Source organism: Plectropomus leopardus, chromosome 22, assembly GCF_008729295.1.
Source record: "Plectropomus leopardus isolate mb chromosome 22, YSFRI_Pleo_2.0, whole genome shotgun sequence".
Lineage (NCBI taxonomy): Eukaryota > Metazoa > Chordata > Actinopteri > Perciformes > Serranidae > Plectropomus > Plectropomus leopardus.
This window is the reverse complement of record NC_056484.1, coordinates 25,573,610-25,599,608: the sequence shown is the minus strand read 5'-3', so window position 1 is coordinate 25,599,608 and position 25,999 is coordinate 25,573,610. Positions and strand designations below refer to the sequence as shown.

General features: G+C 41.3%; 1 protein-coding gene across 2 annotated transcripts in view; it reads left to right on the top strand.

Moving 5' to 3' along the window:
* Window positions 1-492: 492 nt before the first annotated feature.
* Window positions 493-25,999, top strand: part of slc41a2b (solute carrier family 41 member 2b) — a 71,689-nt gene continuing 46,182 nt past the window's right edge. The window contains exons 1-4 of one of the 2 annotated variants that reach the window (XM_042511036.1): window positions 493-555; window positions 1,661-2,334; window positions 6,274-6,381; window positions 18,034-18,105. In XM_042511036.1, coding sequence (XP_042366970.1) covers window positions 1,798-2,334; window positions 6,274-6,381; window positions 18,034-18,105 — 717 coding nt within the window. In that variant the 5' untranslated portion in view covers window positions 493-555; window positions 1,661-1,797. Of the gene's footprint in view, window positions 556-1,636; window positions 2,335-6,273; window positions 6,382-18,033; window positions 18,106-25,999 lie in introns of both variants that reach the window. The other variant, XM_042511035.1, reaches the window with a different exon arrangement.

Sequence of the window (25,999 nt, the reverse complement as noted above, 5' to 3'; positions counted from 1 at the left end):
CAAAACAAAAAAACAACGAAAAAAAGTGTACCGTGTTCCTGCGCACTGCAATCTAAATATCTCTGACGCAATTGTTGTTCAAAGGTTGTAGGTGTACCAGAGATCTAACTCCCACTTGTTTTTGTTATGGCAGATAAAGCATCATCTTCATCATCATCATCATCATCATCATCAATGCTATGTACATTTTAACCAATAATATAAATATAAATCACCAATGATTAAAGACAGAAAACGCACGAGGGGAAAATTCAGCGCATTTTGCACATGCTCCATCTTTTGTTGTAAGTTTCCAGCTATTTTACAAACATTAAAATTCATAAACAGCATTGATGTGAATCGAGGCAACCCGTATTTCAAACTTTGGTAAGTGTGATAACACGGATAACACCCACTAATTTCAAACGGAGTAGTTCATCTTTGTTAACATAGACGAGCTTTGTTGGCTCTTTAACTGTGACGCCGCTCTCTAGCTACATCCATGCTCTCTAGCAGGCAGACTCGGGGACAACACTGCGTCTCTTCTCCTCGATAACATGTTTCCGTTGCAGAGAGGTAACTTATGGAAAAGAAATAAAACACATGCACGACTAGAAGAAGTACTTTGCTATCCCTATATCTACTAGCTATCATTGGCCACTGCATTTGCTTGATTAATGCATATAGCAAGCAGGGAGCCGTGCTTTATACGGTTTTGATTTCCACACAGCTAACTGTAGCTAACATAGCATAGCGTTCGCTAACGTAAAATAATATCTTCAGCTAGATAATATTTCCGCGTTTTGCAAGGCTGTCAGTAAATGCCAGCAAGTGTCGTAAGAATGTGTTAAACGAATGCGTTGCCATGAAGTAGAAATGTGAAAAGCTGAGACAGAGACAGAGGTAACATGATAGGCCTGAACAATGATGTGAAGCAGATGAGAAGGTGGATCCGGACTGCATCAGCAACACAAGACTAGAGACACCGGTAGAAACCAAATGCACACTTTTTGTTAACAGAGAGACATATTTTCTGCTTTCGTCTATGCTCTCTGTCATCAAGATACTAATAATAGAATGTGCAGTCTACGTTATCAACATGAAGATTTCGGTTCTTAGACTTTATCATTATGATTATCTTTCCTGCTTTGGTTTCACTTTGACATGATCTTTAACCTAACTCATACGTTTCCTCTCTTCAGTTTTAGGCTAGACTACTTTCACAACATCCAGCAAATGCATTTTGGCAAACAGCTCTGTGGAATGTGGACAGTTGTTTACTGTCTTTAAGCCTGAATGTGTCCGGACATTGTTTAGCACTTAATAGTGATCATGACTAATGACAAGAGACCAAAAGCATAGATACAATGTCATCAAGATACTAAAAGCCTGTAACAAAGCCTGCCTCCATTGTTAAATGGAGGCATTTTAACTTTCTGTCACTCATGTTGATGTGAGTTGTAGGGTTTCACTTAAAGCTGCAATATCATTCAATAGGAAACAGCTGTTCTGTTTTTTGAACCTTGGCTATAGCCTTGTTACTGCCTCTGGAGGTTTTGTTCCTCTTCATAAGAATAAGAAGTAATTCAGTTGTTCCATCTCAGTGTCATGTCATCTGAAATATTGCCTGAGGCTGTGTTTTCCTGTTTTCTTCCAGTTTATCTTTCCCTATTTTCCTCAGGCAGATGAGTCCATAAAGCCAGTTTCCAACATGGTTGGTGCACCTGAGGCAATCTAAGCCACTATTACTACATGTCATTGTATACTGCTCTCAGACTGGATGACAGGAGATGAGACACGGCAGCCCTAGACCACATCATGAGTATCCAGAGTCTGGGAGGAGCTATAGGGGATTCCCTGGGCTCTAGCCTGACGGTGCGAATCAGTGGAGCAGGTGTTGGGTGGAGTGCTCTCTCCCCGAAGTCCGTTTCTTCTGGGTGGATCACCTCACTGTTCCAGGCCATGGTTCCCACCGGTTATACCAAGCTACAGGAGGAGCGGCTAGCCATGGTGGACCTTGGGGCTAAACCTGAGGCTGGCTCACTCCAAAATGGTTTCAGACAAGACACGTCACACATAGATGGCCGACGGCTCCTGGACCGGGCCTCTCGGTCCTCTGTGAATTTGTCTGACTGTGGAGATGGAGGCTACTCTGAAACAGAGCCCATGCTGGCTGAGAGGAGGCTCTCTGGGGAGGAGGCAGATGTGGAAGGGGATGAGGAGGAAGGGCCACTATCTGCTGTGCAGAACATGCCCAAGGAGTCTCCTCTGGCCATGGCTTTGCAAATTTTGCTCCCTTTCCTTCTAGCTGGATTTGGCACTGTATCAGCTGGAATGGTGCTTGATATTGTGCAGGTAAGCTGAGCCACAATGCATCTATTATTCAGACAACAAAAAGGGAAAAGGCTAACTCCAGTTTATTATGTCTTGGGTCTTATTTTCATATTTAGGGGCATTGTTTCTTTCAGTTATGACAATGTACTTAACAAAGTAATTGCTGAGATGCGGAGACATGGTGTCATCTCAAGAACAAGTCTGATGGGGCAAAAATACACAATCAGCCAGAAAATCAGACAGATTTTGAATGATCTAATAATTTATCCAGATTATCTAAACCACTTGGAGGTAAAACTAAACAAGTTAATTCTGCATTTCTCAGGAAAGTTGTCTGCACAACTATGTTAATTACAGTAGGTCAAAGTTAAAGCAGGATGTCAGCCTGTATTTTGGATCTGGCATTGTTTACAGCCATGTTCACTTGCTAGTTATGGCAACACAGGTTCAGACAAGAGATGCTGTGATTACATGGTCATCATCTCAAAGCCCTTGGTGCCCCCACTGATATCCTTATCAGTGGTATGGATAATGGCCAAAGCTAGAAAAATAAGACTCAAGGTGTAAGTTGAGTTATTTCTTAAAATGCAGGTGTCCACAAGCTACTAGCTCAAAATAAAACAAGCACTGGCAGTTTTAAAGCTGGGGGCTATTGCGCCAAAGTAGAATTTAGAAATCCAGGATAACGGAAAAAGTGAGGCGTAATCTAGTCTCATGAGTGCCGCTTGGCTTAATCCGTTGCTAATTTGCCAAGCCTGGAAGAGAAGGTGCGACTATGTCAAGCCCAATGTAAGTATTCTGGATAAGTGCGCGTTCACGGCTGTCATAAGTAGACCACATGTGTCGATCACAGATCGTCCTGATATAGACATGGTGAAAATGTGTTCAGCAGAGTTTCCAGCAGGTGAGCATCAGCTTCTCATGGAAATGTATAAGCGGGTAAAGCATATAATGTGTGAAAAAGGGAAATATGGACATTATAATCAAACAGAGAAAAAACAGTTATGAAGATAGCAGACTTACTTGATGCATAAGTAATAAGACGGATACATCAGTGTACGTCAAAGAATTGTGGATAATGCAGTGCAGCAGGTTTCATTTTAATTTCTGCACTTGGGTCTCGCGTTTGAGCCCGCATCAATGTGATCTTTGTCTCTTTAGATTAAAATTTACATTAATTACTCATTACCTTTAACTTCAGCTGCACTTACATGTCGTTATTACCATGCACGGAGATACTTTTTTTTTTTTTTTTTTTTTTACACAAATCAGTTGGACACATTGCCTTAAAAGTAAGCAGCGGAAATTAATAATTAATCAAATGTACTATGAAGACTAATTACTAACAATTACTAAGGTAATGAGTATTTAACAGATGCTTTTATCTTCCTCCACCACACTCAACCACAAACACCACACAGAGCATATGTGGGAGGGTGAGAGCTTCATCACTGACTTCACTGAAACCACCTTTGCAACTTCATTAGCCATTTCTAATCATCTCAACAAATGTAATAATAACCTACAGATAAATGTTACATATTCACCGAACTTCTGAGAGTAATATGATCAGGAGGACAGGTGAGTGCTGACTTTTAACTGTTTGGCCGTGGTTTAAATCTCCCTCAGTGTGCACGTTACTTTTAACCTTACACTAAAAATGATAACAGCAGGCCTACTTAAGGCCTACTACTAATGAATTACAGTGTGGAGGTGTATTCTCAATCAGGCTAATAAAAATGAATAAAAATTAAGAGCCAAAGAAGACCATAGAGTAATTATGGAACATATTTATTTCAGATCAGAGTGACAGCTGACAGAACAAATCGGGCACTAGAATTAAACAAGCCTGGATGTTAGCTTGGTCAGTAGCAGGCTAGCTGCACAGAATAAATCTCCAAGGTAATTTATGTGCCCCTGCTTTCATGCAACTGAGTCAAGAATCCTGGCTTAATCCACTACCCTAGTTTTGTGCAATAGCCCTCCACTTTGTGGTATTTTCCTGTAAACAAACAAAGTTCTGTTTACATTCAGTGTCTCTTACCAGACACAGATGTATTTCCTCCCTTGTACAATGTCTGAATAGCCCAGTTTTATAATATTTTGTTTTCTTATGTTTGCTTGTTTGTTGTTCCCGTGTTTACTGCCTTTGCTTACACATTGCTGTGTTAATTTGGGTAATACCCGCACCAACTGTCATTCAGCAGAATTATGTGGAAACTTGCATCATGAATGTATGTTATGCTACCTGGGTGTCCCACTTCACCAGTGTTATTTGTTTTGAAGGATACTGAAGTTTAAAAGAGTTTGTCACATGTGTCCAGTAGTTGCTGCATGTGAAACCCACCCAAAAAAATTCGGTATTTTCTTGCTCCACTCAGCAACAAAATGGTAGTGAGCAGTAATCTGTGTTTTAAACATTTGAAACCTTGACTGAATTTCTGCCAGGATTATTGACAAGACAGAGAAATCACTGAAAACTGATGATTTTTTTCTTTATCTAAATTAAAGTGCAGCATTTTAATTTGAATGTCAAATAAGGCTGAGTGAAAGTGCAGTAATTAGACAGTCAGACATGTTATGTATTACCTCTAGGCTTGGGGGAGTAACTGTTTTTTCATACTTTTATACCCTCCTGTCATTTTACTGGGGTATACAGAATATGACAATACAAAACAAATTAAAAGCTGAGAGACTGGTAATACAAGCCATTGCAGCATGTATGTCATTGTCTAGCCAGCAATGCTGTGTTTCTGTTTTCAATTATCCTACCTATAGAAGTCTTGCTGGGTTCAAATACTACTGCCATGTCCCATAGAACAATGAATAGATAGGAAATTATCACCAAAGGACACTTGTTTCCATGGCAGATGCTGGCACATTGGTGGGCTGAATATATGGAATAAAATGATGTAGCTAATAAACTCCTTTTGTAGTTGAAGAAGTAATCTCATGATAAAGGTATATGCGGCAATACTTCCAAACTGGGGCAGAGGCGTTTTTTCCCTTTCCTGTAACGTGACCCTCAAACAACCAGTTGCCATCTTTCTCAGCTCAGTATAAATACATTTCTTCAATATGACAATCAAATAAGTGTAATAGAAGGAAGAAGAAGGTAAAAAAGTAGAAGGTAGATTTATCAGTCATTTTTAAAACAAATTTTAAAAAACAAATTTACATTTGTCCTTGATCCTGCTATATCTTTGGAGTTGAAGGATGAGTTGATTAAAATCACTAGTTATATGGAAATTCAATCTGGTTGCTCGGGCATGTTGCTGCTGGTGGCATTATTCAATTCCTGCAGTGCATTTTTTTAATTTGCATCGCATGCATTGCATTGAGTCTTGTGTCCTTATGGCTCCCAACAAGGTCCACCCATCTAGTGCAACAGCTTGATCTGGGATGTTATGGGTTAATCAGGTCTTTGTGAAGGTGTGCGCAGAGCAGTCTCTGATTTCTCGTTGCTGAGCGAGCCACAATCACATCTCAACCACTTTATTTTCCTGCGACTGGACATTAGTCAGTAGAAGGCTTGGAAGGGTCCAAGTTGGGTCAGTCTGGCCTCGATGCTGGCTCTCCTACCTCTCTTCGTCCTTCGCTTTTGGTTTAGTTTCTCCCCACTGATCTGACTTGCCGCTCAGCACGTCACTGGTGAAGATCCTCTTGTAGTCTGCTGCATTCAGTCCAAAACCCACACAACTTTTCCTGATGTTGATAAGTGCTTCTCTATTGTAGAAAAGTCGTGCTTCAGCAGAAGTGGCCATGGTGTTGAAAAAATAGAAAAATATAGCAAAAAAGTAGCAAGGATTTGAAGAGCTACTGGCTGCTGCATCTACATGTACTGCCTTCTTATAGAAAGATGAGTGTCTGTAAAGTCATACCTTGGGTATGTCTAAATGCCCTGTTATCATAATACCTTGACACCACCTTACCTTAGATACCTCCTTGTGTCATCCGTAGCACTGGGAGGCGTTCCAGTACATCACAGAGATCTTCATCCTGGTACCTGCTCTGCTTGGCCTCAAGGGAAACCTGGAGATGACTCTGGCCTCGAGGCTGTCCACAGCGGTGAGACAAACAAACACACTTACATCCTGCTCCCTCTGAACATGGTGGTCAGAATGACACTCTACCAGTGAGGTGTTTTTATGTAGAATATGAGGTGTGCGGAAACAAATTAATCAGAGCTTTTATGCTCAGTTGGAATAACCTCTGGTCATTAAAAAGATTTGGACAGTAAATGCGCAGTGGAAATGAATGCATGAATTGTGATGTAGCAAACGGTCAGTTTGTTTGACTAAAGAATTGACATCTAGTATATTCTCAAAGGCAGTTTTTGCTGGTTCCACCATCGAATGAGCTAAAAAAATTCTTACTCATGGTCATCCAGTTTTCTTTCTGTGGATGACTTCTTTAATTTTCTGACACAACTTGTACTTTGTAACTTGTAGTTAACTTGTAATTAGATGGCTCAAGTCCAGCATCATGCTGTATTGATTCTCTTTTTTATGCTGCAGTGTAGTCAGCAACTAGGTTACAACCTGAGGAAATTTTTCAGGCAGCCTCATGACATGTCCTCTTAGTTGCTGTGGTTGGTACACTGTAGGAGTGATGTCATTGTATGGGTGTGTTTGTTTTGGTGGCAATACATAATTTTTTTGTGGTGGTGTCTCATGGACTATGCCTCTTTCTGCATTCACATTGGTCATCTCTGATCTTCTAGTATGTAATTACAGCTGGAACATTTTCTACTCTGTCTGGTGAAATTGAGAAACAAAACCTCACAGGCCTTAGCCTCCAGTGGAATACTGATGCTGTGTCTGCTTTCACGGTCCCCTTCTACATTCAAGTCATAAATATTTTGGAAAATTGAAAGTATCTTGAATGTTTTTAGGTGGATGAGCTCTGCAGATAAGGAATTTATGTAAGAATGTGCTGATGTAGCAAAGTGAGGGGTGATTTCCTGTCGAGGAGGGTGGGACAAGTGGCTGTAACCAAGATGACCCAACAGTCAGACAGCTACACTTCACACCTCCAAGAGCAAACAGTGTAAAAAGGGAGGAGCAGTGAGAAGGGAACAGGCTTGCCTGATAATGAACTGCATGCATTTGCAGCATGTGGTATTCAGTAAAACTGTGTCATAAACCTTTGTAATCACAATCTTGCTCACAAGTGCATTGAAGCACTTACTCAGAGAGCCTTTCAAATATTTCTCAGTGTATCTGCATCTTTGCATTTTTCTCCACCAAACTGAAGTTGAAGAAGGAACAGCAGGAATATGTTTGCTTTTTGGCTCTTCCTTTGGGCCCCTCGCTCTCCACATACAGGTCCCACATTCACAATGCTGCAACACAGACAACAGAGCTCAGTGTGAGCCGATACTCCTCTATGTTGTCCCAGAAACTATTTGTTCTAGTGTTCATGTTCTCCTTAGGCTCAGCGATTAATCAGTGTGATTCACAGTGTGGAGAGTTATGCAGTACTAAAATATGTGGCAGGACTTCCCCCTTTTATCACAGTTATTGAACTAGTGAAAGTGTTGATATGATGGTAATTGAAATATTTTTGTATTCAAGTATTGATGTGGACATGCTGCTGTGTTACTGGGACAAGATTGCTGGGAGTGCTTATACTACTGATGATAAAACTGTTGTTCTTCATGTTTAATTTCCATGAAAGAAAGGAAAAATAAAATTTAAGTGTCAAAAAAGAGGATACATCTCCCCACAAAATAACATCCAAATCATGAGCCCTCCAAAAAGGTTTAGTATTTGCCCCATGTTCTTAAGTGTACCTGTTAAGTGTAATCTTTCCATCTGTTTATAAGACAACTTTTCAATTGCTGCTACTCGGGTCATTTCAGCAGTCCATTCATGAAATAAGGGCGCCCCCATAGTCTTCTAGCCTCTAAGAATAATCTGTCTGCCTATCATAATATTTGTTTGGACCCAGCTTCTAATATTTCCTTCAATTAAGACTGACCTGTCACCTAGCACAAATATTCTGGGACTACATAAAAGGAATGTGGGTCCCTGTAAACTCATAAGGTTATCATATATCCTGGCCAAAAAAGCTTGAACTTTGCCACAGGACCATAAAAGGTGAATTAGGTGCATTTCCAGAAATTTGGTGTGTCTTTTAACCCAAGTCTAACCAATCTAGATGGAGTCCAGTAAAAGCATTGCATAATCTTAATTTGAATTAAGTTTACTCTCGCATCCCTTGACATTTTTTTTTTATATTCTTACAAATCCTGGCCCAATCCTCCGTCTGGTACAGATCTTTTCCCCATGTCTTTTTAAGAGATACCGCAGTCCCATTACTCAGTCCCTGGATCATCATGGAATAACACACAGATGCCTCATGACCTTGCCCATAGAACATTAGTTCTCAGTCTAAAAACTCTGCAGCTGGGGCTTCTGCAGGGGCCTGGGTTTAAATCCAGCCTGTGGCCCATTGCTGCATGTCATTCCCTCCTCACTCTCCTATCTTTCCCGTCTCTCCTAAACTTTTGGAGTTGATGTACTGGACCCAAAAATTCCCAATAATAGATGACGAAGTTGTAGATATCTAAAACATTTTTACTGCTTTTCCTTGACTCATTGAGTGCCATTGACGTATATATACGTCATTCAAAAGCCAACGCTTGAGTGCCATTGACGTATATATACGTCATATATACGTAGATCGAAGCATGAAGTGGAGTAGCCGGGATCAGAGAGGAGAGTGATCTGTACAGAGGTGATTCTAAACTACAGCAACAAAGCTACATCAATTCAGTATCAGCATAAAATGCCCCCCAAAAAACGGAGAGGGTCAAGTGGCCAGTTTTGCTAGTAGACGCTGGAGGAAACTCTCATGGATCTACCCCCCCCCCCCCCATGCTCTTGACTGATCTGGCTCTTCTCAACGCGGAGGAGCTGTGGCTCTACTCCGAGCTCCTCCTGGATGACCGAGCTCCTCACCCTATCTCTAAGGAAGAGCCCAGCCACCCTACGGAGGAAGCTCATTTCGGCTGCTTGTACCCGCGATCTTGTTCTTTCGGTCACTTTGTATTTATTTTACAATAATAACATTTGCTATACAATTTTCAGATGTCTTTTATGCCATTGAAGGCAAAATTATAACATTCAAATCACTTTTTTGCTTGACAGACTCCCTTTCACAAAAATGCATTTTTCTCAGCTTTCTAGAAAAAAAGTGGTCTTTTTGATGAAACTAGCCTCTATTCACCTTCAGATAAATCAAGAATGGAACAAGGTGCACCAAACGTTTTTTTTCATGACGGAAAAGAGAGTTTCTTCTTTCATTTGAGCTATTCTGGGTTTTTCCGAGTCCTTGTACAAAATATTCTGTGGGTCTTGAAAGATGACTCAAAATGGCCAGAAAAGCTAGCACAAGCCACTTTCCATTATATAATAGGTCTGGCACTGAATAGGTAAGGATCATACAGCAATTTCTAAAGGTGAAATGATGCTGTTGTATTGCTCTCTTCAAAGCCAGACTTCATTGAGAGAAACTACAATTTAATATTGCTGAACACATGCTGGTCTACCACTGCCTCAAACAGTTTTTGTGTGTATTATTGTGCAAGCTTTAGCATTTAAAGTGGTTGGTTTGGATTCACCAAAATCAAACAGTAACACAAACTGACTCACTAATTGAATCGACCAGCAACAGACCAGCAACTGCTGTGTTCAGCAGTACTTTTTTTCACAATCTTTACTTACTCACTATTACTACAAATTGTACTCCTGAAATTTAGAGGATTGCTTATGTTCCACCCCCTTTAAAAGGGGAGGACCCTGTCTGCTTGAATAATTATTGACCCATCTCCAAGTTGTCCATTTTGTCAAAGTGCCTCGAGAGTTTAGTTAATGATCAGTTGAAGGATTTCCTCTATACTAACAATATTCTCTCCCCATATTAATCCAGCTTCAGGTAATGACACAGCACTATCACAGCCTCCCTCAAATTCACCAATGATATAATATTCTTGCTGGATCACAAAAAAATTGTACAGCCCACTTTGTTGACCTTTCTAAGGCCTTTAATACAGTGGACCACTCCATTTTGAAGCAATGACTGCTTGATATTGGTTTATCTGAGTAGGCGGTTGGCTAGTTTGATAATTATCTGTCTGACAGAAAGCGAAAGTGTTCATTTTGAAGGCTGCTCCTCCACATTGTTAAATGTTTCTACTGGCTTGCCCCAGGGCTCAGTTCCGGGCCCAATTCTTTTCAGTATTTATGTGGATGCATTGGACAGAAATGTCCCTAATGCCAAACTTCATTTTTATGCTCATGATACAGTCATTTATTGCTGTGGTTCCACCCTTGTCGAGGCCCTTGGCAATTTATAGATTTATAATTTATAGCTTTTAACCTTGTGGAACGTCAGCTCATTGAACTAAGACTTGTTTTAAATGCTGCCAAAACTAAACTGATCATTTTTTCCAATGGCAGGAAAGTACCTGAGCCCCCTTCCAGCATTTTGTCATTACAAGGGTGTGAGATTGAACCTGTTGACCTGTTACAAGTATCTTGGCATCTTAATTGATGATCGGCTTTCTTTTAAATCACATATAGAAAACCTGGTAAAAAGATTAGGGTTGAAGCTGGAATTATTTTTTCGTCACAGGTCTTGTTTTTCTTCTGCTGCTAGAAAAATGTGGTTGCTGCCACCTTCCTCCCTGTGCTTGATTATGGCGAGCTTTTATGCATGAAAGCCCCTGCAAATTGTCTGCTGATCTCTGGTCTCTGTATCACGGTGCCTTAAGGTTCGTCAAAGGCTGTAGAGCCCTCACTCACCACTGCACCTTATATGCTTGAGTTGAGAGGCCATCTTTGGCAGCACACCGCCTTACGCATTGGTACACTTTTATTTATAAAGCAATTTTAGGCCTACTCCCCCACTATTTATGTGATTACATTTCAAAAACTCAGAGCAATTACTGTTTACGTTCCAATGATTTGTACTTATTAATGGTGCCCAAAGTTCGTTCTGAATTTGGTAAGCACTCTTTTAAACACTGTGCACCTGCTGCCTGGAACTTACTGCAGAACACGTTGAATTTGAAGGAACTCATCACCCTTGGCACTTTTAAAAACCATATGAGACTTTGAAGCGGCTACATATCGCACTTGTTCTTGTTTTAATGTAAATCCTGAGTCTTAATCCTTTTGCTAACTAGTATGTATCTTTTTTTTTGTTGTGTGAGTTTGTGTTGTTTGTCTTCAATTGTTGCAACTTTTATACAACTTTTATATTTCTTAGGCTGCTGTCTTGGCCAGGCTTCCCTTGAAAAAGAGGTCATTGTATTTCAATGGGACCATCCTGGTTAAATAAAGGCGAAATAAAAATAAAAATAAAAATATGGAAACTTTCAAATCAGGCTTTCCAATCAAACTACTTAACAGTAAGAGATAACGTGTGTGTGCATGTGGGCATTTTTGCAATAATCTAAAGTTAAGGCGCTTAAGTGTACTTATCTTCGGTAGAGCATCCATGCAACACCTGGGTTCAAGGCACTGTGCAATGCTCTAGGGTGTATGGACTGGGGGGATACTATGTATTAATTGTAGTTTGATTGTATATGTGTGTGACTGTGACTTGTCTTGTCTTGTCTTGTCTTGTCTTGTCTTGCATCATTAAATTATTTTATCCCCTTGCAAGTTCGCAGAGCGCTAAACCTTCAAGTTTGCTGCCCGGCCGGCCTCTAGTCTCTTAAGCCTTCCCTGATGTGGAAGCAGAGCAGGAGATCCTGGTAATTTTACAAATGAAAGACAAACTTACTTGGCTTTGTGGGCAACTGAGCAACTTTCACAGGAATGAACTCCAGCCCCCACCTCCAGAACTGTATCCAGTTCACTTTATACATCCATGATTATGACGCCGCAGTTCCTCAGTCTTGTGGAAGAGTAACTGGATGTTTGCGTGTGAACATGTAAAAAGTCACAAAACTTGTGGTAATGTCTGCCATTGCACGAAATTTTGCCTAATTTGTGATGCCTCACAAAGGAAAAAACAGCACTTAACTCATGTTACAGTAGGGTTATGCGATATGATGATTTTAGATCGTGAAGAATGTGTCCATGATCTGCCATCATGGAGAGATTGTTGCACATTCTATCTGTTGTGGTTCTATGTTCATACATGCGACGCATCCAAACTTTTTGGCTGGACTGCAGAATGCGGTCCCCGTGTCTGAGCAGAGCTGCAGAGGGAGGATGTGTTAATGATCAGTGGGTAGAGCTCCAGAGAAAGCAGCTCCCCTTCGCTGTGTGACTGTGTCTAACATGAGTGTGTTGTTCTGCATTTGGACATATTTCAAGGTTGCCAACTCTCACGCTCCTGGCATGTGACACGCTTTCACCATCAATTTAAACGCTCTCATGCTGCCCAGGCGAATCTCATGCCAAAACACTGCGACGGCAGAAGTACAATCAAGTAATGCAGTTAAGGACTTACTGTAGAATACAGCTGATTATTTGACAGTTGAGCGGTGTTTCATTATCACGGATCAAACAGCTGATCGCCCGACAGCAGCCAGTGACAGAGAGACACAGATAAATAGAGTGGAGCTTCTCCACACAGCACCAAAGTGTCTGAATTAGGGCTGCACCTAACGATTATTTTTTCGATAAATCGATTACTCTATTGATTATTTTTTCGATTAATTGAGTAATCTATTGATTATTTTTTTTATTGATCTATTAATTTTTAATATTTGATTAATAGAATAACAAATTTACTGAAAATAACATTTTAAAACTTGTCATACACTGTAGGGCATTATTCCTCTCCTCCGTCTGATAAAATAAAATTAATGCAAGAGCTTGTTCCACTCAAATAAAAGAAATGTAGTGCAATCTACATTTAGCAGTCTGACAGCAAAATAAATAAAACAAAGTAGAATACAAGTCACTTTTAGGAGGAGTAACAAAACAGTTACTCTTTGTTACAGTAACAAATCTCAAATGTAGCAGCCCAACAAATCATCTTACAGTAAAATTAGAGAAAAGTTATGGTGTTATTCAAATTGCACTAACAGAAATAATTATGACTAGTACATTCTTTCTGCATCAAAATAGTCCAGCCTTAACTAAGCCTTGAGGCATATAGCTGCCTGCTGATATAAGTGCGGTATTTTCGTATAAGGACATATTCCACTCATTTACGAAGTTGTGCAAGCTCCTGCACAGCTGACAACTCCGTTCTGTAAATGTTTCAAAATATTGTTTCAGCAACTGATGGCATCCTGTCCACAGAGACACAGTCAGATAGCTTTTGTTCTGAAAGGGAAACAAAGAAGTTGAGGTAAAACAAACATTTTAGTATTTCCTCATCTTTGTGACAGAGAGGAATACTTTAAACTGCAGTATAAATTGGTATTGAGTCAACAAACGCGAGCATCACACGTGCAATAACAGTGAGCCACTGTTTCTCTAGATGTGCTGCAGCTGACACGCAGTTCAGACGTGCCTGACAAGCTCTTATTTGATAACATGAGCACCGAAACAAAAATCAACACGCTTGGCGCTGCTCACGCTCTCATAACGTGTGCTGTGTGAAATGGTGCCCCAGCCCTAGTCTGAATGAACCAACAGACAAATATTCAGAGGTGGAAAGTTATTTCCTTAGACTTTTAAAGACTATTTTGTCTTAGTTTCAGGTTTAGTCAGATTTTTGGATGGAAGTATTTAGAGCCAGCGCTCCATGTCTCATCCAGCTGCTCGTGCTGAGCTCTCATTATTATTACCAGGGGCAGTCATAGTGATTTGGGGGCCTGGGGCCACAGTCACATTGCCCTATTTTCAATCTTTATCTTAATTAAATATGAAATATCCCTAATATGTGTCATCAGTGTATTCAGTGATAAGAAATAAGTCCCTGAAGGAAAAAGGCTGGGAACCACTGTACACGGTCCAGCCATAAACGTAAGTTTAACCTAGTGTATGCCTTTCCTATAGATACACAGATAAACCAATCATAGCAATCTGTCGAGTCTTGGCTTTTTTCCCCTCCCCTTTTTATTTCACAAGTGGGAAATCATGGATGAAAATGAAAACACAGAGGAGTTTACCCCTCCCAAAATTCAACATCGATAATATTTTACCTGACAAAAGATATGGTTCCCATCACAACATCATCATCAAACCAGAATTTCAGTCACCTCAAATCAAATAAACATATTTCACCTGTCAACAACCAGACTAAAGCCAAAAATTTTTGAAACAGCCTCTCACCCAGGGCACCCAGAGAGTCCAGCCCCTCTCCAGGAGTTTGGCTCCAGAACAGGAGCTGTATGTAGAAATGAGCCTGACTTTATCTAGCTGGCACTGTTCCATCTCCTGCACCAGCTCTGGTTCCTCCCCTGCCAGAAAGGTGATGTTCCGGGGTGGCCTGTAGCTCACCTGCTAAGGTGTGCACCCCATATGCTGAGGCCTTTGCAGTGGCCCCAGTTCGATTCCAGCTTGTGGCCCTTTGCTGCGTTTCACTCACCCTCTCTCTCCCACATTTCCTGTCATTCTATAGCTGTCCTATTATCAGTTATCAGTTCTTGTTATCAGTTAAACAATAATTGTCTAAAAATAGAATTTATGTATATTTACCCATTGTATGTGATGTGTTCCCGAGCCCTGCATTGGGAACCCAAATCTGGCATAAGTCTGTAACGTTGCTCTGGGTAGAGATGGGCAGTCAAAAAATAAACAGGGGGGGGGTCCTGTGTTGCCTGTGGGAGGGAGACACCAGTAAAGTTAAGAAGAAAATCAAAGCTGGAGTTTACATTTTTAATAACTTATAATTTGTCATTAACAAAGAAGAGAAGGAGCTGGAGTTTGTGAGAAGTGCTTCAAAGTGCTCACATACAACGGGCACACATCTGACACCTTGGGGTTGAGGCGACACACGTGTTCCATGCTCCCCGTTCAGAGTAAGCTGTCTTTCAGAGACAAAGCCGTATCTCTGAATGCAGCTCTGCACCTGGTGCTGAAAAGTTGAGAATATTTTTTTAATTGTACACCAAACCAAATGCAGCCAGAAAAAATGATCAATAAAGGGAAAAAGGGAACAACCCCAAGGTGACATTCCATGTCCCTAAGCTAGTTTACAGTGGAAGGGGTCAGAACACCCGGGTCGCCGCTTCTGCCTGCTGCCCAGTACACAAGGAAGCTGACCTTGATTCCTTTCCCTGTGGGTGGTGAGCCCACAGGGTAGCGGTGCCATGCCATTTTTTGGGGCTGAGCCCAACTGGGGTCCATGGCCCGACAACACCATGGAGGCTATAGAGAAGGACTTTCAGCTGGCCTCAAGGAAGTTCTGGAGGGGAAGCAGGGCTTGTCTCATGCTGTGCTTAGCAGGGGAGAACTGCTGATCCAGACTGGAGATATTATTTAGGGATGGAAGGAACACTTCCACTCGGCCATTACATCCTCCTCTTGTCTTTTAACTACATTTCACTTACTAGGTTGCCTCTCCGGAGCATTCGTGCTCCCTTGTTTCGTAGTTTTCCCTGATCTTGGCTGCAATCTTGGCTGTGCCTGGATCGTGGTGATGGCTGTGCTGATGCTGTGAGCCTGCCTTTGGCTGTGCTCTTGCTGTGGCTACACTGATACTGTACTTCCAGCTGGCCTTGAATGGGGTCTAGGTTGTGCTGTTGCTGTGGTCCTGTCTGAGGCTGTGCCTGTGTCGTGGGCCCTGGTTGCGCAGATGCCATGATCCTGCTTGACGCGACCTTCTACTGCCATTACTACGTCATGCCTCCACTATTAATATATGCATGGGACTCTTAACAACAACTACAATATTTGCACATAACATCACATGCTATCATAGAATGTATGTAGTAATTTTCAGTCTATCACTATTGTTATATGATATGTTGTTGTTACCATAATTGCTTTGCTTCTCTCTCCCTCTCTCCCTCTCTCTTCCCCACTCTCTTTCTCTTTTCATCCTGAAAGAGGATCCCTCCTCAGTTGCTCTTCCTGAGGTTTCTACCATTATTTTCCCCCTGTTACAGGTTTTTTTTGGGGGAGTTTTTCTTTAGACAATGTGAGGGTCTAAGGGCAGATGGATGTCGTATGCTCTAAAACCCTCTCAGGCAAATTGTGATTTGTGATAATCAGCTTTATAGATAAAATTGATTTGAAATTGAATTGAATTGAAGCCTTTTGGGGGGAAGCCCTTTGCATTTTTGAAAAAAAAAAAGGTTTGGAGTGTGTGCTCCTATTTTTGGGTTATCACACTGCTCAGCCTCCCTGGGAAAGTTTACTCCAGGGTTATGGAAAGGAGGCTCTGACCGATTGTCAAGCCTTGGATTTAGGAGGAACAATGTGGGTTCCGTCCTGGTCATGGAATGTTGGATCAGCTCTTTACCCTCGCAGGGCTGTTAGAGGAGTTGTGAGCATTTGCCCTTCTGGTCTAAGGCGACGGGAAGGAAGGGGTCTGGTTTGGGGACCTCAGAATTGCATCTCTGCTATTTGCAGATAATGTGGTTCTGTTGCCCTCATCACACCGTGACCTCTAGCATGCATTGGGGCTGTTTGCAGCCGATTGTGAAGTGGTCAGGATGTGAGTCAGCACCTCCAAATCTGAGGCCATGGCTCTCTGCCGGTAAATGGTGGATTGCCCCCCCTGGGTGGGGTGGAATGTGCTGTCCCAAGCAAAGGAGTTCAAGTATCTCAGGCTCTTGTTCATGAGTGATGGTAGAATGGAGCATAAGTCGGCCAAGTGGTTTTATTGCGGCATGCGCAGTGGTGCGGGAGTTGCGTTGGACTGTCAAGGTGAAGAGGAAACTGAGTCAGATGGCAAAGCCCATCATCCTAGTCCATCTATGTTTCGACCCTCATCTATGATTATGAGCTTTGGGTAGCGACTAAAAGAATGAGATTGCGGATACAAATGGCCAAAATGTGTTTCCTGTGGAGGGTGGCTGGGCTTAGCCTTAGAGATAAGGTGAGGGGATCAGACATCCTGGAGGAGCTTGAAATAGAGCCCTTCTTGCTCCCTGCGTTGAGGTAGCTAGGGCATCTGATAAGGATGCCTCCTGGGCAACTACCGATAAAGGTGTTCTTGGCATGTCCAACTGGTAGGAGGCCCTGTGGCAGACCCCAGAACATGCTAGAGGGATTACTTATCTCGTCTGGCCTGGGAATGCCTTGGTGTCCCCCAGGAGGAGCTGAAAAAGAGGGATGTCTGGAGTGCTTTCGTCAGCCTGCTGCCTTGGATATAGAGATGATAATGGATGGATGGCTGGATGGATGGATTAATGGACGGATGAAGTAATCATTTTGTGTGTACACTGATTGTACATGAGTTGATTTAGTAGTCAAAGTGAGGACCTCCCAGCATTTGAAAACACCAGTTTGTCTGTGCTTGACATGGGGGAGAAAGTTTAACCTGCCCTACTGCCAAGTTTGAAAGATGTAGGATGTAGGATGTTTTGGGAGCTTGAACCATACCAGAATCTGAGTCAGGATATGTCAGCCTCTGCTGCTTCTGTTGATGACAGTATGTTCTTTACTTTGTAACTCTTTATGGGACTGTAATACTTTAAAGCTGGATTGTACCTTCAAGTTTATGACAATTTGTCCTCTTAATTTTAATCCTAAAATTGCTGGACTATGTATAATAGCGATACATAACTTTTCAGGTCATAAGGGAGCACTGGCATAATTATTCTCTCTCTCTATTCTGTCCTGTTTCCCAACACAGGTGAATGTCGGCAAGATGGATTCTCCCATAGAGAAGTGGAATCTTATCATAGGCAACCTGGCACTGAAGCAGGTAATTACATACATCTTGCCTTTTAGCTATCCATGTGCACAAACAGCCAGTAATGCCTTTAAATTAAGAATCAGTGCTACAAAAATCAAACTAAATGCTGTTCATAGAGGTGCCTTTACAGATTTCTGTTCTATATTTGGCTATAAAAATATAAAAATAAAAAAAATCTATAATTATGTTAAATATAGGCACACAATCTCACCTACAGACTATTAGTCAAGTCAAGTCAAGTCAATTTTATTTATAGAGCCCATTATCACAAAACATGGTTTGCCTCAGAGGGCTTTACAGTGTATGACATCCCTCTGCCCTTAGACCCTCACATCACCCAAGGAAAAACTCCCGAAAAAGAACCCCTGAATGGGGAAAAAAAAGAGGAAGAAACCTCAGGAAGAGTGGTAGAGGATGATGAGGGATCCCTCTTCCAGGACGGACAGACGAGCAATAGATGTCGTAAATAACAACTGAAATACAATCATGGCAAAAAAGGAAAGAGAGAGAGGGAGAGAGGGGGAGAGAGGCACGGCAATAATAGAAACAGATGCATGACATATTACAATAACGGTAGTTGTGAAATTATTAATTGCACCCTATGATGATGTTGAGGGAGATGATAACAGTCTCATGCATATGTTGATAGGGAGTTGTCCAAAGGCAAGATCACAACATTGGCGCAACCAGGACCAGACCACAATCAGGGCAAGCAGGGGGCATAGTATCAGTACAGCCACAGCACGAGCACAACCAAAGGCAGGGTCGCAGCATCAGCATAGCTATCACCACGGTAAGGCACAGTCAAGGTTATGGCCAGGATCCAGCAAAACTAGGAAACAAGGGAGCAGGAATGTTTCCGAGAGGCAACAGGATTAGCGTAGTGCAATTCAACAGACCCAGGCTCTGTGATCGCGAGCCCCAGGTAGTGAGAGTACCACATGGCTATCAGCCTGGTAAGACCATCCTGATGACTTGAGCGCAACACTGTGTTTCTCTCCCAGTGTCAGTCTGGACTCTGCTATCACAAACACTTTCAGTGGGCGGGAGTACTTGCTTCTACAGACAAACTCCTTCAGCCAGTCCTGACGTTAGCACTAGCCTCCACTACACGAATTCTTTGTCAGTTAAACAGTAATGGTCAAACGCAATGCTGCGTGTCACTCCCCCTCTCTCTCCCACATTTAATTCCATAGCTGTCCTATTATCAGTTATCAGTTATTGTTAACAGTTAAACAGTAATGGTCTAAAAATAGAATTTGTGTATTTACCCATTGTGTGTGATATGTACTAGAGCCCTACAGTGGGAACCCAAATCTGGCATGAGTCTGTGACGTTGCTCTGGGTGGAGATGGGCAGTCAAACTATAAACAGGGGGTCCTGTGTTGCCAGTGGGAGGGAGACACCAAGTGAAACTGAGAAAAAATCAAAGCTGGAGTTAACATTTTTAAGAACTTAAAAGCTGTTGTTAACAAAGAAGAGAAGGAGCAGCGATGGGACTAGTGGGACTCCAGCTATAGCGGTCATTCATTTCTGTGAAAGTCTGATAATATACGCTAAGAGTTTGGATCCTGTTGTATGGCAAGACATCAAAATTGAATGCCATATAACAGGAAAACCGTAAAAGTTTTGCGCGGTGGACCATTGATAACTTTCAGTTGGAAAGGTGTTAATGTCATATGAACACAATTTCAACTGGATCCCATTAATATTAAATAATTAAATTAAATTAAATAATAAACAATTAATATGAAAAAGCCAAGTTGATAAAAGATACAAAAAAAACCCACCACCAGACGCCACCACTAGTAGGTGGCGCTATCACAACTAGTGAATATTGTTATACAAATGTGTTCAGGACAGGACCTTTATCAAACCTCTGAAGTTTCAGGCAGATCAGACAACACCAAAGTTACAACAATTTCCTGTTGTATGGCGAGACATCAAAATTCTACGCCACATCACAGGAAAACTGTAAAAGTTTTGCATGGACCTGTGATAACTTTTCATCACCAAGGGGTTGAGAGTGTACAAACCAATTCTGAGGTTGATCGGATGAATCCAGTGGGACAAGGTCGAAAATCACCAAAAATTAGCACAAAATTCAAAATGGCTGACTTCCTGTTGGGTTTTGGGGGTGGGTCCAAGAGCATTTTTTGCAAGTCTGGGCATGGTACATACGTGTACCAAATTTCATAATTGTAGATGAAAAGCAGCCACTGGGGCTACATATTAGGGGGCGCTGTGAAGCCATTTTGCAACACCCGTTTGAGAAACCACTAAAATACAATTTTTTTTCGCCAGGCCGGACAAGCATACCACTTTCATTAGTTTTTGAGCATTTTCAGACCTGCAAAAATGCAATCCATTGGAGAGAAAAATAATAGTAATTAAAGCTGCAAGCAACGATGAGCGGGCCCTCACACCCCCACGCAAGTCAAGGCTACTGTAGGGACTCTGTGTGATGCAATCATCCATTTCGTTGAAACTTGGAAAAATTACGTAGAGACTTTGGACCCTTGAGGGAGATATTTCACATGGTGAATTACTTCCTTTGGACACAAAAAGTCTGTGGCATCTTGGTCTTCATCATTTGTCGAACAAAACATGTAAACTTCATGAAAATCGAAGGATATTTTGTTGTACGAGGTGTTAATGTGTTAAGGACTGCAGCCTGACCCCAACTGTGAAATCTGGGGCCAATTGGTCAATGTAAAGTGAAGTTACAATAACTTGTGTTTTGGCAGCCACCACTGGGGCTCCATGGCAACAGCGTTCAGGGAAAACCTATACTTCAGAGGGGGCATCAGTAAGGTCTTAAAGGTTTTTGTCACCAGATTTGAAGTCAATCGTATACAATCTGTAGGAGGATTCCATCAAAGAAGAAAACGTAATTTCCATGACATTTTATGTTGCCAGTAGGGGGCGCTAAAAGTAATGGTAACAGTTGTCATGTAGATGTGTTAAGGGCAAGACAGTTATCAAATGTGAAGTTTGGTGAAGATTGGACCATGTCCCTCAGAGTTATAAACTACATCCTGGTTAATGGTGAGACCCGGAAATGATTGGCCCAGTAACAACCATACGATGTGACGAAAAACTCACAAATGTAATAACTTTTGATGTCCCAGGCCTTCTAAGAGGATTTTTAAATTTTGAAGTCAATTGGATGAAATCTGTAAGAGAAGATCAAAAAATTGCAAGCCCTGAAAATGGCAAAAAATACGCCAAAATTGCACATTCAATTCAAAATGGCCTACTTCCTGTTACGGTTTAGGGTATGGGTCCAAGATGCTTTTTTTGTAGGTCTTGGGCTGTTACATATGCCTCCCAAGTTTTGTAGCTCTGGGTGAAATGTAATGCAGGGGCTCTTTTGTTGAAATCTGTAGGGGGCGCTACAGAGCCATTTTGGTACATTAGTGCAAAAACAATCATATCAAATATCACATTTTAGGACTTCTGATGTGTGTGCTAAGTTTGGTGAGTTTTGGTGCATGCCTTGCCTCTCAAAAAGTGCTTCCAGTTTTATGGCAATTAACTTGGCAACAGCATTTGATGAAAATGCAAAAGTGTAATTTCTGTGCATCATGAAGGTCTTTACAGTATTTTAATTGGATATGAGGTCAATTAAGTTAACCTGCTACGAAACATTGAAATTGTCCACTCCACCACGGTAATGCCTTTCAACCCAAACTCATCATCAAACATTATCAACATCTTAAAGATTTTTTGAGACCATCTTGAGATCAATCAAGTCAACCTGCTTGGAGCTGGACGTGTTAGTGTAAAACTTTGCCATTCCTGTGCCAATAGGTAGCGCCTGTTTACTTCCTGGTTCATAGCAGAACATGCAAATGAGATGCCTCATAATGGTCACACGGTGTGATGAAAACTCATGAATTTGACTTTTGGTGTCAAAGGTCTTATGCAGGTAGCCATACAATTTGAAGTCAATCTGATGAAAGCTCTAGGAGAAGTTCAAAAGAATGTGGCCCCAGAGAATGACCAAAAATACACCAAAATTCAAACTTCAAATCAAAATGGCCGACTTCCTGTTGGTTTTACGGTATGGCCCCAAGAGACTTTTTTGTAGGTCTTGGGGTGTTACACAGGCCTCCAAAGTTTCACAGCTCTAGGTAATACGTGCTGTGGGGGCTGCTTTGTTGAAAATTGCTCTTTGTTGGCACCGCTAATACATTTCCTCCCACCCATGCACGAGACCAATAAATGGCACATTTTTACTAGACCTGATAAGTCTGCAAAGATCATAGTATTGGATTATGATCAAGCCCTCAAAAAGGCAATTCATTTGGGAAAATAATAATAATAATAATTAAAGCTGCAAGCAGTGATGAACAGGCCCTCACACCTCTGCGCACGACTTATGTGACCGCGTCTCTCTGAGAAAGGCCAACACTGCACGCAGCAGTAAATTAGTGCGTCCCTTATGTAGTGATGGAGTTAGATACTTAACTAAATTTCTTTAGAAGAGGTGTTTGTGACTCTCTGACATTCTCTCTCTGTCTGTTTGTGTGTGTGAGAGAGAAAGAGGCAGAGCTGCAGCTGTGACAGGTGTGAAAAAGGGAAGAAGCCAGCCTGTGTGATTGTGCCTTGGCTGAATTTGCTCTGTTCTGCTGCTCTGTAGTGCATGTGATTTATAGTACTGACAGTCGTATCAACAGTGGAGTAAGAGAGAACTCTGCTGGACAAACCATAGAATGCAACCATTTTAAAAGTACCACAGTATCATTTCCTGCTTTTATATGGTCTGTGAACAGAGTTTTCCTATCAGTGCATTTGGGAAAAAATATGTGCAGAGACTGATTTGCTTTATTATGTCTGTAATAGGCTCAAATCAGGTGATAATATAGGTATATTGAAAAAGCAGTTACACTCTAGCAGAAATGGCAAAAATTTGGCCAAAAAAATTAAAGAAAATTTAAATTGGTGGACTTTCTGTTTAGGGCATGACTCCATAACGTTTTTTGTAGGTCGTGTGTGTGTGTGTGTGTGTGTGTGTGTGTGTGTGTGTGAGTGTGAGAGAGAGAGAGAGAGAGAGAGAGAGAGGGGTCAGCTAAAGCTGCAGCTGTAATACATTTGAAAAGGGATCCAGCCTGTGTGTTTCGGGCAGGGCCATATGTGTTCTAATCTGCTGCTTTTACTGTGCTGAAGGTCATGTAAACAATGGAGTAAGACCGCACTCTGCTGGACAAACTATAGAATGCAAACATTTCAAAACCACCCCAGCATCATTTTTTTGCAATATATAGTCTGTGAACAGAGTTTTCCTTTCAGAGCATTTGGGGAAAAACATATGTGCAGAGACTGATTTGCTCCATTATGTCTGTAAAATGCTTGTATCAGCTGAGAATATAGGTCTATTGAAAAATCAGTCGGGCTCTAGCAGAAATTGCAAAAAATTGCCCAAAATTTTAAATAAAATGAAAAATGGTGGACTTTCTCTTGGGTTTAGGGCATGGCTCCAAAAGGCTTTTAATTTAGGTCTTGGGCTTTTACATAAGTTTCTTAAGTTTCGTAGCTCTAGGTTAAACAGTTTGCAGGGGCTGCTTCATTTAAAATTTGTAGGTGGTGCTACAGAGCACGTTTTGGCACATCACAGCAAAAACAAAATCATATCAAATAACACATCATAGGACTATTGATGTATATGCCATGTTTCGTGAGTTTTTTTTAAGCATCTTTAGCCCCTCAAACACAACTTCCTGTTTTATGGTGAAGAACCCGGCAGAAAGGTAACAGTGTTTTGATAAAATGTGAAACGGCTCACAATACAACATCACCAACTTTAGGAAATACTGCTGTCTGGATGTGAAATGGATCAGATGAAATCTGTAGAACAAGTGTTTCATGAAACAGGCTAAAATTACAAAAAATATAAAAATTCTAATGAAAATGGCAGACTTCCTTTTGGGTTTAGGGCATGGCTCCAAGAGGCTTTTTTGTAGGTCTTGAGCTCATACACGTTTTCTAAAGTTTCGTAGCTCTAGGTTAAACAGTACTGAGGGGCTGCTGCTGTGCCATGTTTGGTGAGTATTGTTGCATGCTTTGGCCCTTAAAAAAGTGCTTCCTGTTTTACCACTAATAGTGCGTAACTTTGGCAACAGCGTTTGATCAAAACTCAGAATTTTTTTTCTGGGCCTCATGAAAGTCTGTGCAGTATTATGAGTGAATTTGAGGTTGCTTGGGTGAACATTAAGACCCATAAAATATCAATTTCATCAGACATGATAAGGCTGCAGAGTTTTATAAGTTTTTGAGTATGATAAATCCCTCCAAACAGCAATTAATTTATAGGAAAAATAATAATAATTCCTTGGATTTCAGTAAGGTCCTCGCACCCGTTCGGTGCTTGGCCCTAATAATTCCAAGGATTTTAATAGGTTCTTCACACCATTTAGGGAGTTCAGCCGAATGTTAAGAGTAAATTATATTAAAAAGTGTACAGGTATTGAAAAACAATTGACGTCCCTTTATAAAAACCATTCTGCTCTTCAGATATAATGTAGGGAAGCATGTTCTCCAAACGAGATGCAATTATTTTAGCCAACATCTTCACATCAGCATTGAGCAGAGATAATGGCCTATAAGAAACCAGAGAAAGTCAGCTTTTTTCCTTCTTAAAAAGGAGGGCAATAGTGGCTTGTGTCAAAGTAGGTGGTAAGGAACCATGTTGTTCAAGGATTCATTGAATATGGACAGAAGTAGTGGTGCCAATTTTCCAATAAATTTTTTAAAATAATTCAATAGGAAATCCATCTGGGCCATGGGCTTTGTTAGATTTCATAGCTTGAATTTAATAACTCTTCAAGAGAAAGCGGAGAGTCCAATTGTTCTGCAGTATTAGAGTCAATGACAGGGTTCGATAGATTTTGAAGAAAATCATTCATTTTAGTACTATCTATAGGAAATTCAGATTTATATAATCAAGGGTAAAAAGACTTGAATGTAGCATTAATTTCCATTTGTAGCATCAAAATCTGCTTGTAAATCAACACACTGCTTAAGCAATTCTGGAATGTGGTTCAGTGCATATCTTTGATTTAGATCACTAATAGCATTTGTAAGTTTAATAAGCCTAGAATTAAGCCTTTTACTAGAAAGTGCAGAGTAAGAAATGTCACCCCGCACATGTCACCCCGCTGCTAATTTCTCTTCACTGGCTTCCAGTGGCAGCCAGAATCAAATTCAAAGCACTTCTCTTGGCTTACAAAACAATCACAAGAACTGCTACCTGGAATCCCTGATGCAGGTCTACTCTCCTTCTCGCCCACTACGCTCTGCATGCGAAAGACGCCTGGTGCTTCCAGCCCAGCACGGCTCTAAATCTTTAGCCAGACTCTTCTCTTCTGTTGTTCCCAAATGGTGGAACAAACTTCCAAACTCTGTACGTTCTGCTGAGTCCCTTTCTACTTTTAAGAGACAATTGAAAACTCATTTGTTCCGAGAACACCTAGGCACTTAACCTGACTCTTCTCCGCTTTGCCCTTTGGGGGTAAATTAAGTCAGAAGGTCCAAAACCCAGCACCTAATGATTATCTAGCACTGACAAAGTTGTGTGATGTTGTATGTTGACTGTCATTTATTACTTTGGTTTCCAAAAAAAAAAAAAGGGGGGGGGGGGGGGGGGAGGGGGGGGGGGGGAGGGGGGGGGGGGGGGGGGGGGGGTGCGGCACTTCTTCTTCTGCCACTAGACGGCAATACCTGTGACCAATCACACCTGAAGCACTTTTTGCACTTACTAAGGGTTTTTTTTCCTTAAGTCTAAATTCTTGCTTGTGTTGTACGTCGCTTTGGATAAAAGCGTCTGCTAAATGAAATTGTAGAATTGTAGAAAATAATTTGTTCTCTGAGAAATGATTTAAGTGTCTCCCATAACAGTGAA